The 17,218-nt window shown below is 40.9% G+C and overlaps 1 protein-coding gene across 2 annotated transcripts in view; it reads left to right on the plus strand.

Moving 5' to 3' along the window:
• Positions 1 to 17,218, plus strand: part of vps53 (VPS53 subunit of GARP complex) — a 274,043-nt gene that overhangs the window by 180,186 nt on the left and 76,639 nt on the right. For both annotated transcript variants that reach the window (XM_059973414.1, XM_059973415.1), the window contains exons 16-18: positions 3,982 to 4,064; positions 6,667 to 6,745; positions 11,066 to 11,214. In XM_059973414.1, the coding sequence (XP_059829397.1) occupies positions 3,982 to 4,064; positions 6,667 to 6,745; positions 11,066 to 11,214 (311 nt within the window). The remainder of the gene's footprint in view (positions 1 to 3,981; positions 4,065 to 6,666; positions 6,746 to 11,065; positions 11,215 to 17,218) is intronic.

The following is a 17,218-nucleotide window of genomic DNA, read 5'->3' on the forward strand; positions in this document are numbered from 1 at the left end:
CTGCACAATCGTGAAATATATTTATCATGCCAAGGTAAAGGGTGACAACCTTTTATGCACAGTTTAAATTTATTTGTCCATTTAGCAAAATCTGTGTGCGCCCGCATACCTTAGAGAGAACATTTTTGCCTGTCCTTCCTGATTGCGGCCTGTTGGTCAAGGATCCAGTTGCATATAGATTGGTGATGAGCTTGCTTGGAATTATACTCTTGAAGGTGGAGCTGTAGTCAATAAGCAATTGTCTGATGCAGATGTCTACAGATGCTCCAAAGATGAATGTATGGCCAGAGAGATGGTGTCCACCATGGACCTGTTTCAGTGGTTGCGGTTGTGTGGAAAGCTGTGGTTAATGTGTGTTATGCTCAGCCTCTTGAAGGTTTTAGTGATGGTAGATGTTAGATCTACAGGGAGATAATCATTTAGGCACTTTTTTCAAATTAAGTCAGGTCAAAATGACTTCTTATTGTCATTTCAACCATAACTGCTGGTACAGGACATAGTTAAAATGAGACAACATTTTTTCAGGACCATGGTGTTACATGACACAGTACAAAAACTAGACTGAACTACATAAAAAAACAACACAGAAAAAAACTACCCTAGACTGCATAAAGTGTACAAAACAGAGAGGCATTACAATAAATAATAAACAAGACAATAGGGCAATAAGGTGTCAGTCCAGGCTTTGGGTATTGACGAGTCTGATAGCTTGGGGGAAGAAACTGTTACGTAGTCTGGTCGTGAGAGTCCGAATGCTTCAGTGCCTTTTCCCAGACAGCAGGAGAGAGAAGAGTTTGTATGAGGGGTGTGTGGGGTCCTTCATAATGCTGTTTGCTTTGTGGATGCAGCGTGTAGTGTAAACGTCCGTAATGGTGGGAAGAGAGACCCCGATGATCTTCTCAGCTGACCTCACTATCCGCTACAGGGTCTTGTGATCTGAGGTGGTGCAATTTCTGAACCAGGCAGTGGTGCAGCTGCTCAGGATACTCTCAGTACAACCCCTGTAGGATGTGATGAGGATGGGGGGTGGGAGATGGACTCTCCTCAGCCTTCACAGAAAGTAGAGATGCTGCTGGGCTTTCTTTGCTATGGAGCTGGTGTTGAGGGACCAGGTGAGATTCTCCACCAGGTGAACACCAAGAAATTTGGTGCTCTTAACAATCTCTACCGAGGAGCCGTCAATGTTCAGCAGGGAATGATCGCACTGTGCCCTTCTGAAGTCAACAACCATCTCTTTTGTTTTGTTCAGATTCAGAGACAGGTTGTTGGCTCTGCACCAGTCCGTTAGCCACTGCACCTCCTCTCTGTAAGCTGACTCGTCGTTCTTGCTGATGAGACCCACCACAGTCGTGTCATTAGCAAACTTGATGATGTGGTTCGAGCTGTGTGTTGCAGCACAGTCATAGGTCAGCAGAGTGAACAGCAGTGGACTGAGCACACGGCCCTGGGGGGCCCCCGTGCTCAGTGTGATGGGGTTGGAGGTGCAGCTCCCGATCTGGACTCACTGAGATCTCCCAGTCAGAAGTCTAGGATGCAGTTGCAGAGGGAGGTGTTCAGGCCCAGTAGGCTCAGCTTTCCAATCAGTTTCTGAGGAATGATTGTGTTGAATGCTGAACTAAAGTCTATGAACAGTATTCAAACGTACGTGTCTTTTTTGTCCAGGTGTGTTAGGGCCAGGTGGAGGATGATGGCAGTGGTGTCGTCTGTTGAGCGGTTGGGACGGTACGCAAACTGCAGGGGGTCCAGTGAGGTGGGGCAGCAGGGTCTTGACATGCCTCATGACGAGCCTCTCGAAATGCTTCGTGATGATGAATGTGAGCGCAACGGGCTGGTAGTCAATTAGGCAGGATGCTGAAGACTTCTTCGGCACAGGGACGATGGTGGCGGCCTTGAAGCACGTTGGAACGGTGGAGTTGCTCAGGGAGATGTTGAACGTGTCCTAGGGAGCATCTGCTAGCTGGTTCGCACATCCTCTAAGCACTCTACCAGGAATGTTGTCTGGTCCAGCAGCCTTCCGTGGGTTGACCCTGCACAGGGTTCTTCTCACATCGGCCACGGTGAGACACAGCACCTGGTCATTTGTAGGAGGGGTGGACTTACTCGCTGCCACATCATTTTCCGCCTCAAAACGGGCATAGAAGTTATTCAGCGCATTTGGGAGGGAGGTATCACCTGCACAGTCAGGTGATATTGTTCTGTAATTAGTGATGTCCTGGATGCCCTTCCACATGCGCCGCGTGTCGCCGCTGTCCTGTAAGTGGCTGTGGTACTGAGAAGACAGTAGTCGTCTTAAAGCTGGTGGTAACTAAAATGAAGCATAATTGGGATTAGCTTACATAACCAACTGGGACAGCTGCTTTGCTTATAGCAAGATCCCTGCACAATGTTAACTTAATTTGTTAGTAATTATAAATTGACTTGGAAAGAAATCTATCAGAATCTATCTTCTGATGGATCAGACAGGCCCCCTCTTTATACTATCACTCATGTAAATGCTGCCCTTCCTTCACCGTGCACTGTGCCTCCAGACAAGATAGTTCAGTACCAACTCTTTTTCTCAATTATAAAGAATTATTTCATGAAGTTAGCAGATGCTGGCTTAATAATGTTAAAGCTAAGACTGACTGTGTATTTTTGTTAGTCAATAGCACAAAAGAATAAGGAGCCATAGTAGTGGATGGATGTAATATAGTATTAGATTATATGATATAGTTCTGCCTTGATCTAATTGTAAAACAGCAGGTTTGAGGAACTGAATGGCTTATCCCTGCCCCTGTAATCAAGATGGCAAAATGACTAAGAAAGGGGTTAAAACATTTTGTTGCTTTAGTTTTTTTCTGTGATAATCATTTATTTAAAAAAATGCAATATAAAGATTTCAAACCATGATTTAATGATTGGGTTAACTCACCATATGGATTTTTCAAGTATTTCAGGAAATAGCCCATCTTTTGTTAAAAGATGTAATCTTGATAATTTAGTCAATATGTCCTGTTCCATTGAAATGCCTGTGTTTTGTTAAAGCATTACAAACTACATCTTAATTCAGCCATAAATTGTTATATGAAGGTTGAAATTATGATATGTGTGTGGGAGTACAGTTGTTTAATGTATCTATTCCATGCATAGGGGATAACTGAGAGCAGCCTACAATGCACATTGCAATTGTCTAGTCTGAAATGAATCTTTGTGCATAGTAAATAGTTTCATCTTAACAGAGGCAAACTGCTTACCTCCATGCAATGTTCATTGGTTTTTAATCCTTAAATGGATTGAAAATGTGGAATAATTTGTAAATGGAAATAAGCTGTGGAGTTTTGTCTTGCTTTATCTTTCTTTCCGTTGAGATTGGGGTTTGAAAATCTCCTCTGTTTCATTCAGATTTTAAAAAGATAATCACTGAATAGACAGGCCGGAAGTCTTGGTAAAACATTAGCAGCATTATGTTGATGTTAGGGGCTTTGAGCTTTATATCCAATTAATTGCACTGTAGCAGATAAAACTGTAGCTACATGAATCTTCAATATATTTACTTATCCATCAACAGCAGGGGTTCCTGACCATATTTAATGTCATGGACCGTACAATAAGTGAAGGGTCTGCGGACCCCAGGGTAGAACTTCTGATCTATGTTCTATCTATGGGGTAATATGTTCAGCAAATATAACAGTGTTTCAACATTAGGAAAGACCACTTGAGGGAATATGATGTGAACTTTGCTGAAATATTACAATCTATCCTTAGTTCCTGGGCATGCTAAAAGTTACTTTGCTGTTGATAGGCAGAATACTTGGGAGTCAAAGGAATAGTGGGTCCAATTGTGAAAGTCATCAAAAACACCGAGAAGAGAAAAAAACAAGTCAAAGTCCAAATAACTGTGTTGATAGTGTCTCTTATAGCTAGTTGTTTTCCTTCTGCAGGTTCTATATTCTAATTGGTGTTGTTGCGTCTGTGTATTTACATTTATAATTTCTTCAAAAGCTCGAAGAAAAGCTCAAAGAGAAGGTGGATGTAAGTCTGGTAGAAAGGATTAACCTGATGTCAGAAATGGACACCTTCAGCACGTGAGTACAAATAATGAAGTTATTTAACTAACTTACATTATCCACTCCCCTAGTTTAAAAATAAATACTTAATAGTAGCAAAGTACCTTGACTGTAGGCAACTATAAATCAACAGATCAGACATAACTTTTTGCTTTTGGATTGTCTTTGATCAAGTAACTAATTCCAATGGTTTTTGCTGATTGATTGGATGTGGCTCGTTTGGGAAACTGCGGAACAGATATGGTCCAGTACTTTATAGTTGTACAGCATAGAAACTGGCCTTTTAGCCCATTTGGTTCATGCCTCCAAGATTCCCATCTAAGCTAAAGATGCCCATGTTAAGTATTTCCTCACCTTTCCAGTTCATGTAACTGTCCGACTCTCTTTTAAACGTTGTTAATGTATCTGCCTCAACCACTTTTACTGCCAGCTCGTTCCTCTTGGTGAAGAAGTTGCCTCCTCAGATTCCTATTAAATGGCTTCTCTCTCATCCCAAACGTATGTCCTCTAGTCTTGATTCTCCAAACCTGGGAAAGAAGGCTTTGTGCATTCACCCCACTTCTTAACCGAAGTAACCTTTTCATCAGAACAGCCTGTCACTTGTGACAAAGTTTGTGAATAAGAAGTTGTGCTTTACACTGAATAGACATGGTGTAGAATGGCAGGTGAAGTAATTGAAGACAAAACTGCTAAAATCTAAAAGCTACATGGAGGAACCAGTAGGGCATTTTGATATCACTTTAAGTAGGTGAACCAAATGTGTTTTCTTAAACATTATTATCTTTTCAAAAGATTGCTAATGATTTCAGTGGAAGTATCTTTGGACATTGATTCTCTTTTCACAAATACGTCTTTGGAAAGGACATGGAATAAATGGTAAATGTGCATGAGATTGTCCTTTTATATTAAGCAAAACAATAGATATACCGCAACTCAAATCTAATCATAGTCTGCCCTTTGATATTTATAACTGAAAAGCATTGTACTGAAATTGTTTTAGAGCAAGATCAGTAGCTAAAATTTGCTGATGACAGTTTATTGGTACTAATCTAATAAGGATATTGTTTTACTAAGCATGCTCAACATCCTAATAGAACAACACCTTTCTTAAGCTGTAGGGGTCTTTGCTTGTTTGCGGTGATTTAATTCCTGCCATTCCCATCTGTCATCCTCTCAAAAACTGACACTTAATTATTCTGGATCTTTATTTTTTGTAGTGAGAAAAACAGAATGCTTCTTTAAAGAAAGCATGCCATTTTTAAAAAAAAATAAGCATTACTTGTGGCTGTCCTTCTAGAGCAATCTAATTCTTTATGCTAAAGCCATAACCTATTTCAGTCCAGAATGGAAAGTCCATGGATTATTGTAAGATGGTGCAAAGCCACAAGTATTTTCTGTGCAGTTCCATCAATTGATCTGCCATGAAAGACCTAGAGCCAAAATATTTCAATTATTTGGAGTTTATGAGGTATAGTTAATTTTGCTCACTGCTGCTCTTTAGGGAGTAAATCAAACGGCACCAACCTAATGAGGGATTTCAGTTCTGCCAAATAGTTTTGGTCACAAATATCTCCTTTTAACAGAGGAGTGGTATGCAGTTGTTACATTTAAGGACAGAAAAATACAATCCTCGATTTGATTAGCCAAGAAAGGCAATAGTTAATTACACAAAGACAAAATATAGTAACAAACATAAAATTCCTCACTAAATTAGAGTCTTAAGTATTGATTTTTAGCTGATTACATGTTGCTTAATTAATGTTCTCTGTAAATGTAGTCTCCATTGAAGATAAGAAGTTTCTGTTAATCTCCTGCTTGAAGCTTCGTCCTTTACCTTTTACCTTATACTACTGGCCTTGACTAAAACAATTGGTTGCTGCACACAGTTATAATTCTACAAAAGGGAGCCCATTCAGCCCATTGTGTCAACACTACCAACACCATCATTTCATCCCAAATAATACTTCTAATGTAAATTCTTTGCTGCAGTGTCCCTGGGCAACATCTGCCAAGTGTTTTACTCTGTCTCGCTTTGTTTCTGTTTGTCTGTTTATTTAATCTCTGAAGGCAGTCATTACTGTTAAGATTACCCATATAGTCCACCCCTAATTGAGAGGATGAAAGGGAGGTTGGGAGATGGATAGGTTTTGTAACCTCCATTAACTGCCTCCTACACTAGTGACAGCAAAAGCAAAGATGTCAGGGATATTTTTGTGTCCAATCACATCCTCTCAATACCCTCACTGCCTAACCTCAGAATCTCCCTCCATTTCCATCCAGCCACAGTAAGGAGAGTTGTATATGCTCATGCAAATTCCACAACCTCTCTCTGCTGCTAGGAATTGTGCTGCTTTTCGTTGCTGCAGCTTTTTGGAATCAGGGCACGCATCCTAAAAAATAGAAAGGAAGTTGTTGCAAAATATAATTTTAAAAACTAGCTGTTGCTCAGAAATGAAAACTAGCATTGACAAACATTATAAACCTAAAACTGGAAAGTGTATTCCAAAAGCAATATGTAGTAAGTTGTTGTTTTAGAAGAACAAAATAAAGATTTGTTGTAAATGGAGCTTTGTTGTATTTTATGCAGTTTTAAATGAAGTTTTTCTTCCTTGCATTGCAGAGTGATTTCTAATAGTATCCAGCTGTTGGTTCAGGACTTGGATGCAGCCTGTGATCCTGCGCTGACTGCTATGAGTAAAGTAGGTGTAAAATGCCGCGCCAGTAGCTCCTGCGGTTGATCTGCTTGATGCCATTTAATAGCTGAGGATGATCATTCTATAATTTGCTGTTTGCACAGGGGAGCGCCACTAATACTAAGCAGATCTCGGGATTTCTCCAACATATAGCCCATATTTTATCTATACATGTGCCTTCAGAGAACATCGAAGAGTCAGAGAGTTACATGGCATGGAAACAGGCCTTGTAGCCCAGAGTGTTCGTACCAGTCGTCAAGAACTCATTCATGTTAGTCCAACACTAATCCCCTTTCATTCTCTTCATGTCCACACAAGCGCTCTCCACTCCCCTAGACAATAGGCACCATTTACAACAGCCAGCTAATTTATCAACGTGAACATGGTGCGGATGAAACCTGAGCACTCCGAAGAAATCACACAGTCATAGGGGGAACAGACAAACTCCAGACAGATGCCAAGGCCAGGGTTGAATTCTGGTTGCTGGAGTTATGGAATCATAGAGTAATGCTGCACGGAAATAGGCCATTCCACCCGACTCATCCCTGCTGACCAGGATGCCGATCACCATTTACCTGTGTTTGGCTGGTATCCTTCTAAACCAGAAGTTCCCAACCTTTTTTATGCCAAGGACCCCTACTATTAACAGGAGATCCATGGACTCCAGGTTGGAAGCCCCTGTTTAAACCTTTCCTAACATCCAAATTTTTCTTAAATACCATTATTGTACATGTCTCAAATACTTCTTCTGGCAGCTCATTTCATAATGCATGACCTGCTGCATGATACAGGTTCTCCTCAGGTCCCTCTTAAATTGTTCTCCTCTCGCTTTAAAGATACGTCCTCCAGTTTTTAATTCCCTTTCCCTGGGGAAAAAACACTGTGTGCATTCACCTATCTATACCCCTTACGTTTGTATGAACTCACCCCTCAGTCTCCTACACTCCATAGTTGGACTCTTTTCACATTAATGACTTCATTCCTATAATAGGGTGACCAAAACTGTACCCAGTACTTTAAGTGTGGCCTCACAAACATCTTACATAAGTACAACAGAACACCCCAACTCTCGAACTCAGTGCCCTGACTGATGAAGGGCAGCACACCAAATGCTTCACCAAACTGTCTAGCTGCGACAACACCTTCAGTGAACAATGTACTTACATTCCTAGATTCTTCTGTTCCACAATACTCCCCAGGGTGATACCATTCACTGTACAAATCCTTCTCTGGTTTGACCTCCCAAAATACAGCCCCTCACACTCGGTGCATTTAGCGTCATTTGCCAGTCCTAAGCCACTTACCTAGCAGGTCGTGATCCTCCTGTAATTTTTAATAACTTTCTTCAATGTCTACAATACCACCTATTTTAGTTTCATCTGCAGAATTACTACCCATGACTTGTATACTCTCATCCAAGTTGTTTGTTTAATGAAAAGCAATGGTTCCAGCACTGATCCCTGTACGCACCACTACTCACAGGCCTCTTGTCCAAGAAATAACCTTCCACCATCAACCTCTGCTTCCCACCATCAAACCAAGTTCTCCTTGGATCTCCCTTGTGATGCAACCTTCCAGATCAGCCTTCCCTGCAAGATCTTGTCAAAGGCCTTGTTAAAGTCAATATAGCCAATGTCCACCACCCTGCACTCATTTATCTTCACGGTTACCTGTTGAAAAAATTCCAAGCAATTTATCAGACATGATTTCCCATGCACAAAGCCATGCTGACTATTCCCAGACATACCTTGTCTATCCAAATGCTGGTTGATCTTGTCCCCAAGAATCCTCTCCAGTAATTTAACCATCACTGATGTGATTTACCCATCATTGAAAGCTGCATTACGGGTGAAAAAGGACTTTATCACGCTGGCCTTCGTTATTCAGTGCAAGAGCTCAAGGGTACAAGAGCTTGGACAGTACGTAACAGTCATATACACCGCTAGTGAGGCTGCTCTTATACAGTGTACAGTTTTGGTGACCCTGTTAAAGGAAAGACGTGATTAAACTGAAAAGAATGCAGAAAAGATGTTGCCAGGACTAGAGGGCCTGAGTTACAAAGAGAGGATGGCCAGGTTAGATCTTTATTCCTTGGAATGAGGGACAACCTTTTAGAGAAGTTTAAAATCAGAATCAGATTTAACGTCACCGGCATATGTCGTGAAATTTGCTAACTTTTTTCATGTCTATTAAATAGTTAAGTTAAAATAAGTGGTACGAATAAATAGAAATAAAAAAGTAGTGCGTAGTGCTCATGTCCGTTTAGGAATTGGATGGCAGAGGGGAAGAAGCTGTTCCTGAATTGCTGAGTGTTTACTTTCAGGCTTCTGTACCTCCCTCCCAACAGTAACAGTGTGAAGAAGGCACGTTCTGCGTGGTGGGGATTCTAATGATGGACACCACCTGCTGAAGGCACTGCTCCTTGAAGATGTCTTGGATACTGTGGAGGCTGGTACCCATGATGGAGCTGACTAATTTTACAAGTTTCTGCAATTTATTTCAATCTTGTGCAGTAGCCCCCTCATAGGAGATATTGATGCAGCCAGTCAGAATGCTCTCCACTGTACATTTGTAGAAGTGTTAGAGTGTTTTAGGTGACAAACCAAATCTCCTCAAACTCCTAATGAAACATAGCTGCTGTCTTGCCTTCTTCATAGCTACATCAATATGTTGCGTCCTCAGAGATATTGACACCCAGACCTTGAAGTTACTCACTCTCTCCACTTCTGATCTCTGCATGAGGATTGGTTTGTGTTCTCTTGGCTTACCCTTCCTGAAGTCCAGTCAGCTCTTTGGTCTTGCTGACATTGAGTGCAAAGTTGTTGCTGCGACACCTCTCAACCAACTACTATATCTTGCCGTTTGATCACCATTTGAAATTCTGCCAATGACGGGTTGTACTATCAGCAAACTTATAGAAGGCATTCGAGCTGTGCCTACAGTCATGGGTGTAGAGAGAGTAGAGCAGTGGGCTAAGCACACATCCCTAAGGTGCACCAGTGTTGATTGTCACCAAGGTGGAGATGTTATTTCCAATCCGCACAGGTTGTGGTCTTCCTGTTAGGAAATCAAGGATCCAGTTGCCGAGGGAGGTACAAAGGTCCAGGTTCTGCAGCTAGTTTTCGGTAGCAAATTTAGTGAGGTGTAGATGAAGTATATGGTAACACTCTTTTCCCCACAGTAGTGGAGGCCAAAACTAAGGGGCATAGATTTAGGATGAGAAGGGAAAGATTTGAGGGCAACATTTTCCACACATAGGATGATGGATACATGGAAGTAGGTTCTAGAAGAAGTGGCTGAGGTAGGAACATTTGTATCACTATGATATACTTGAATAACTACTATGGAGGGAGGGGATCAGATGCATATGGGCTGGACACAGGAAATTAGAGCTAGCAGGATGGGCACTGTGGTTGGCATGGGCTCGTTGAACCATAGAGCCTGTAGCTGTGCAGTATTACTATGCGACTCTGTGATATCAGACTTGCCAAACTATTGCTTTTTAGCTTGTCTTTGCGGCCATTCTTATAAAGCGATACACCATTAGTCACCCTCCCATCATCCAGAACCTTATCTGTAGCTAAAGGCGAAGGGAGCATCTGCAACAGCCACTGCCTTTGCTTCCCTAGCTTCCCATAAGATTTGAAGATGTACTTGGTCAGTCCCTGGGAATAATCACCTTTATAAGCTTTAAGGCTGTCAATATTTTCTCCGTATGTGGAATTTATGAGGCAGCAGCTGTGTTAGCTGTACCACTGTTGTGCCTGTGATTCCCAACTTGGAACATCAGATTATGGAATCACATCTGTTGCTTGCTTAAGGACTGTATCTTTATGATTGCACATACAAATCTAAGCTTTATCCTGTTGGTAGTATGTCTTACCTCTAGTTCAGAGAGTTGTGGTTTTCAAATCTCATGAGCACTTCGGAAAAGCCAACGCAAAAGCAAAATGCAGCATTATCTTTGATGGATGAGATGTGACAAGTTGTTTTTTTTTTGGCTGTTCTAGTGCAACAGATGAGCAATAAAAACATCTTGTCATTAGTCAGAGAGTGCCTACTCCAAATAGTCTGACCATCATAACTACCTCAAGAGAGACCAGTTCACTTTATTAACATATTTGTTCTTTGAAGTACTTCACAATGTTTTGATGACTAGCCTTGGACATGAATGGAAACATTATTTCAGTTTGCTAACTTACAAACCAACAGTGACACCGGTAGTTGTACGTAGTTATTTCCACAGGGGGCTTAGTTGTGTGTAAATATCTGTGGTTAAAAGTTCTTTTTAAAGGATGTGGAAATAATTGTATTGTATTTCTCCAGATGCCATGGCAAAATGTGGAACATGTGGGTGACCAGAGTGCATATGTTACTTCTATAATCCAACATATCAAACAGAACGTGCCCATCATCCGAGATAACCTGGCTTCCACTCGCAAATACTTTACTCAGTTCTGCATCAAATTTGTCAAGTAAGTGTAATGTCTCCTTACTATTACAATTCACATCTTCACTAGAAAATGTTTCTTCACTGTAGTGACAGTAGGCTTCCATTAAAGATAAGATGCTTGTGAGTGCAATTTTCTGCAGGGCTGGAGTTTGGCCTTTTGGAAACTTGCATCCTGTGATTCTGTCTTATAGTTCATCAAACATTGAAGTCTTTGATGTTGAATGTCTACAAAATAAATGGAGTGGAAAAGAAAAATTACTTTCATAGGTAGGAAACAACACAGATTGAATTGCTTGACCTATTCTTTAGAGGAATGTAGTTTAAAAATCTCAATCTTTTATCAAAATAAATATAACTTTAACATTTACAAGTTAACTACAATGAAGTCAGTTCTTACCAGGTAAAAAAAAAACACTTAATCTTTTTCTGCTGGTTGTAGCCTGGCTTTTTAGAAAACAATAGCCACATATGATCAAGTTTGCCATTTATCTTAAACATTTTGGGAAATACTGTCCGGATATGTGAATCAAATTACTAATCACGTTAATTCTGCTTTTGTACTAAAGTAAATTATATTAATTCAGTAGAGAAACTGATACATGACAAGCTGAAGTAATTATACTTGTAGACACAAAAGATTGCAGATGCTGGAATTTGAAGCAAAAAGGAAGTTGCTGGAGGAACTCATGCTAAATGTCTTTCTGACTCTTTACGTTAGAGTGAAAGAGTCATACAGCATGGAGTCAAGCCTTCTGGCCCAACTCATCCCTGCAGATCAAATTGCACTACTAATCTGAGAGTGTTGGGAGGTAAAATGTCCAGCTTAAAGGGGTAAGGGGGAAAGGATGAGCCCAGGAGCTGCCAAATGATAGGAGGAATGAGGTGAAGTGAGAGTTGATGGGCAGATAGTCAGGTGGCTAGAGGAGAGGGGGAGAAAGGGTGGAGATGGAATCTGGTAAAAGATGAAGTAGAACCAGATAAGAGAGGGATGATGGGTAGATGGAGAAGGGGAAAGAAAGGGTAGGCAGAGAAGATGAAGTTAAACTTGTGAGATCCAGTTCACTTGGTTAAATGTAACTTATTGGAATAGTGTCTGTTAATGGTGATTTCAACTGAATAAAGATTTTTTACTTTAGGGTAGCATTTTATTCAGCTAAGTTACAGTACTGTGCAAAAGCGTTAAGCACAAATATATGTGCAAAAAGAAATCATGACTGTGAATGATGATAAACCTGATTCTGATAGGAATCTATGTTGTGGACTGAGAATGGAAAGGGAGCAAGGAGAGGGGAATCATGTTTGGGAAAAGGGGAAGGGAGAGGGGAGGGAGTGGGAAGCACCAGAGAGACATTCTGTAACGATCAGTAAATCAATTGTTTAGAATCCAATGACCTTGCTTGGAGTCTCAGGGCTGGGTGTGTCTGCACCCACTGGCACTCCTTCTGTGCCACCTATCCTACTCCCCTCCTTTAGCACTCCAACCTCACCATTCCCAACATCCACTGCTCACTGTCCATTCCATGTTGGTAAATATTGCACTGTGAAAAGTTTTAGGCACTATACATAACACACACATTCCTAAGAGTTTGGTACATGAGGAATACTAGAGGATTTTGGAGGAAGTCACAGCACAGTGATGGCTCACTGTCCTGCAACTTTCTGAGACCGTGTTCTCTCAATCATTTCTAACATAGAACAGTACAGGCCCTTCAGCCCACGATGTTCTCTACGTTCAATCTAACCTTTCCCTTCTACATTGCCCTCCATTTTTGTATCATGGATGTGCCTGTCTAAGAGTTTCTTAAATGACCGGAATGTATCTGCCTCTACCGCCACCACTAGTGAGGCATTTCACATGCCCATCGCTTTCTGTATAAAAGAACTTGTCTCTGACATCCTTCTATACTTCCCTTCAATCACCTTGAAATTATGCCCCCTCATATTAAAATAAGAATACTTCATTAAATTATGAAAAAAAGTAAAATCCCTGTGTCCAGAGACATCTCTATTTGATTCAGAAAGCAAACAGGCAGGTACAGCAAGCAACTGGTTTGACAAATAGTATGTTGGCCTCTACTGCCAGCTTTTTGGAGTAAGAATAAGTAACTCTTGCTGGTATTGGACAGAACCCCAATTTCTGAGTACAGTTTTGGCTTCTAAAAAGGTATATTTCCTTAGGAGATGGTGTGATATTAATTCATTGGATTGATTCCTAGAATGGGTGTTTTATGAGGAGTGATTTCCTAAACTTGTTCAAGTTCAGAAGAATGAGAAGTGATTGGATTCAGACAGAGGATTCCAGTAAGACTTTGCAGAGAGGATTCCCAAAAGGGTGATAGGGTAGATGTAGAGAGGATGATTTCTCAGGCTGGACAATTTAAGCCTCTGAATATAGAATAAGGGTTAGTCTGGAATAAGGAGGAATTTCTAAAGGATTGGCTATCTTTGTCTCTTTGATAATTGGTCATCATACGGTGTTTCTTGGGCATCAGCCGGTTCCTCCTCTGTCATTCAATAAAACCCTGGATGATCTTTTAGTTTACTGAATTTGGTGGGTTTCATGTCTCAAAACTTATCAATCTCTTTCTTGAATGGTCAACTGAGTCTCTGAGATTTCTGAGGATTTACCTTGGTGAAGAAATTTCTTTTCATCTCAGCTCTGAATGGGAGGCTACCTATTTGAAACTGTTACCTACATTTAGATATCCTTGCAAAAGAAATATCAACAATACATCTACGATGACATCACCTAACAGGATGGATAGACAAAGGAGAGTCAGTAGACATTGTTTACTTGGATTTTCAGAAGGCCTTTGACAAGATGCCACACATGAGGCTGCTTAACAAGATAAGGGCCAATGGTATTACGGGAAGGATACTAGTATAGTTAGAAGATTGACTGGGTGCAAAGTGATTGGGAGTAAAGAGAGCCTATTCTGGTTGGTTGCTGGTGACTAATGGTGTTCCGCAAGGGTCAGTATTGGGATTGCTTCTTTTCACATTGTATGTCAATGATTTTGATGATGGAATGGATGGCTTTGTGGCCAAGTTTGCAGACGATACAAAGCTAGGTAGATGGACAGGTAGTATTGAGGAAGCAGGGAGTCTATAGAGGGACTTGGATGAATTGGAAGAATGGGCAAAGTGGCAGATATATGTAGTATATGGTAATGCACATTGCTAGAATGAGTAAAGATGTAGACTATTTTCTAAATGGAGAGAAAAGTTAAAATTCATGGGTGCAAAGGGACTTGCAACTCCTTTTGCAGGATTTCCTAAAGGTTAACTTGCAAGCTGAGTTGGTGGTAAGGAAGTCAAATGCAATGTTAGTGTTCATTTCAAGAGGACTAGAATATGAGAGCAAGGATGTAATGCAAAGGCTTCATAAGGCACAGGTCAGACTGCACTTGGAGTATTATGAGCAAATTTGGGTCCCTTATTTAAGATGTGCCGGCATTGGAGAGGGTCCGGAGGACGTTCATGAGAATTATTCTATGAATGAAAGGGTTTATGTATGGAGAGCATTTGATGGTTCTGGGCCTGTAGTCACTGGAGCTTTTAAGAATGGGGGTGGAATCTCATAGAGACCTATCAAATATTGAAAGGCCTAGATAGTGATAGTGAGGATGTGGAGCGGTTGTTTCCCATAGTGGGCAAGTCTAGAACCTGGGGGAGGGGGGGTCAGCTCCAGAATAGAAAGAAGTCCCTTTAGAACAGAGATAAGAAGGAATGTCTTTAGCCAGAGGGTGGTGCATTGCCACTTACAGCTGTGGAGGCTGGTCATTGAATATATTTAAAGCAGAGGTCGATAGGTACCAAAGGTTATGGGGAGAAGGCGGGAGTATGGAGTTGAGGGAGATCAACTCCGTTCTCCTAGTCAATCTGCCGTGATGCAATGGCAGAGCAGACTCAATTGGCCAGATGGCCAAATTCTGCTCTTGTGTCTTGTGGTCTTATGTCAAGGCCTACTTGGCTTCCTCCAGCTTTGTTAGAGTCAGCAAGTCACATAACACGGAAATAGGCACTTTGATGCCTATATAAGCTAGACGCATTTGCCCATATCCCTTTAGCTCTTTCCTATCCATACACATGTTGAAATGCCTTTCAAATGTTGACCAACTCATTCCATATACTGGCCACCTTCTGTGAAAGTGATGCTCCTCACATTCCTGTTAAATCTTTCCCCTCACACTTTATACCTATGCCCTCAAGCTCTTGATTTCCCAGCACTAGCAAAAGGACTGCAGACAATCACCCTATCTATGACCCTCATGATCACCCCTCTTGTGTGCTCCAAGGTATAAGGTGCTGGCCTCTCCCAGCCTCTCTTCATAACCCATAACCTTGAGTCATGGTAAAATCTTTGTAAATTTTTTGTGCACTCTGTCCAAGTTAACGGTATCTTTCCAGCAGCAGGTGATGAAAACTGAATGCAATGTTTCAAATGTGGCCTCACTAATGTCATGTACAAATGCAATGTAACATCCCAGTTTCTATACTGATCGATAAAAGCCAGCACACCAAATGTCTTCTTCCACACTATGTCTACTTGTGATGCTCCTTTCTGTTCAAAGTAAATTTATTGTCAAAGTACCTGTGTGTTACCATGTACTACCTTGAGATTCATTTTCTTGCAGGCATTTACAGGGGAAAAGAAAGCAATACGATAGAATTATATGAAAAACTGTACACAAGCAAAGACTGACAACCAACATGCATAAGGAGAGAAACTGTTCATTTAGTTAATAATACCGAGAACATAAGTTGTAAAGAATCCTTGAAAGTGAGTCTGCAAGTTGTAGGATCAGTTCAGAGTAGTGGTGAATGAAGTTGTCCACATTGATTCAGAAGCATAATGGTTGTAGGGTTAATAATTGTTCCTGAACCTGGTGTTGTGGGATCTAAGCCTGCTGTGCTTATTTCCTACATACCTCTGCTCTTCAACATTTGTCAGGGCCCTACCGTTCACTGTGAAAGTCCAACTTGCAGGGAAGGACTGACAATTTTAAATAACGTCACGGAAACAATGCATTTGCTGGTCATTTGTCACTGCTGTTTGCCACAAGCAAAATTGCAAATCTACATAACCACAGTCGCGTATTGTACACAGAGGTGTTCGGTTTCAAAGCTTCTCTTTCCAACAGCTGTACGATAGAAGCAGAGAATTGGACCTTTGTTCAAGGAGAGGTGGCAACTGAATCTTTCCATTATCCTTGTTCTGGTGGGCCATAGCCTTATTTTGGACTGACTGTATTTAACCAAATCTTTTACATAAACGAATAGAACGTATTATACCTGAAAAGTCTAAATTGAGTGGACCTCAGACAGAAACAAAAAACCACTGTTAGTTCAAGAATTATTTTGGATTCAAAAAGGAATGTGCATTTTGAGGCTGTCAGCAATTGATCAGCACCAGATTCCCTGGGGAACTCAAAAGAATAAGAAAGAACTGTTGTAGCACACTGTCCAGTAGCTACTGTTTGAATCATTTTATGGCTGTCTACCAGTCCAGTTTCAAATGCTTGCACTAAGTATCTCCTGTGTGCACACAGTGTACACTGTTCAGTGAAATTGACTTTATACCAGATGTGAGGCTGGAAATGCAGAAAATGCTTTTCATAGTTTCATACTTAGGAGATTATTGTTATCCAGCTGGATCAATTCCTGCTTCTTTGATTCTGGTATCGTGCAAATATAAAGTTATATTATTGTTTTACAGATATAATCTTGTTAGCAGTAGGTTTCATGAACTGCTATATGTCTGGGCCCATCATTTGAAGTACATTCCTGCTTTCTCATCCAGTTTATCTCGCTTCCTTTGGGGGAATGACTCAGTTTACCAGCAAGGATCAGCACTGCACACTGAATCTCCATTGTTGCTTCTATCTGCAGCCTCCCTTGTAATTTGAAGAATAAAATTAAAGTAAATTTTATTCTCTAAGTATGTGTATATCAACACGTACAACTCTGAGATTCTTTTTCCTGTGGGCATTCAGCAAATCTATAGAATAGTAATGATAACAGGA

Source organism: Hypanus sabinus, chromosome 6 (genome assembly GCF_030144855.1).
Source record: "Hypanus sabinus isolate sHypSab1 chromosome 6, sHypSab1.hap1, whole genome shotgun sequence".
Classification (NCBI taxonomy): Eukaryota; Metazoa; Chordata; class Chondrichthyes; order Myliobatiformes; family Dasyatidae; genus Hypanus; species Hypanus sabinus.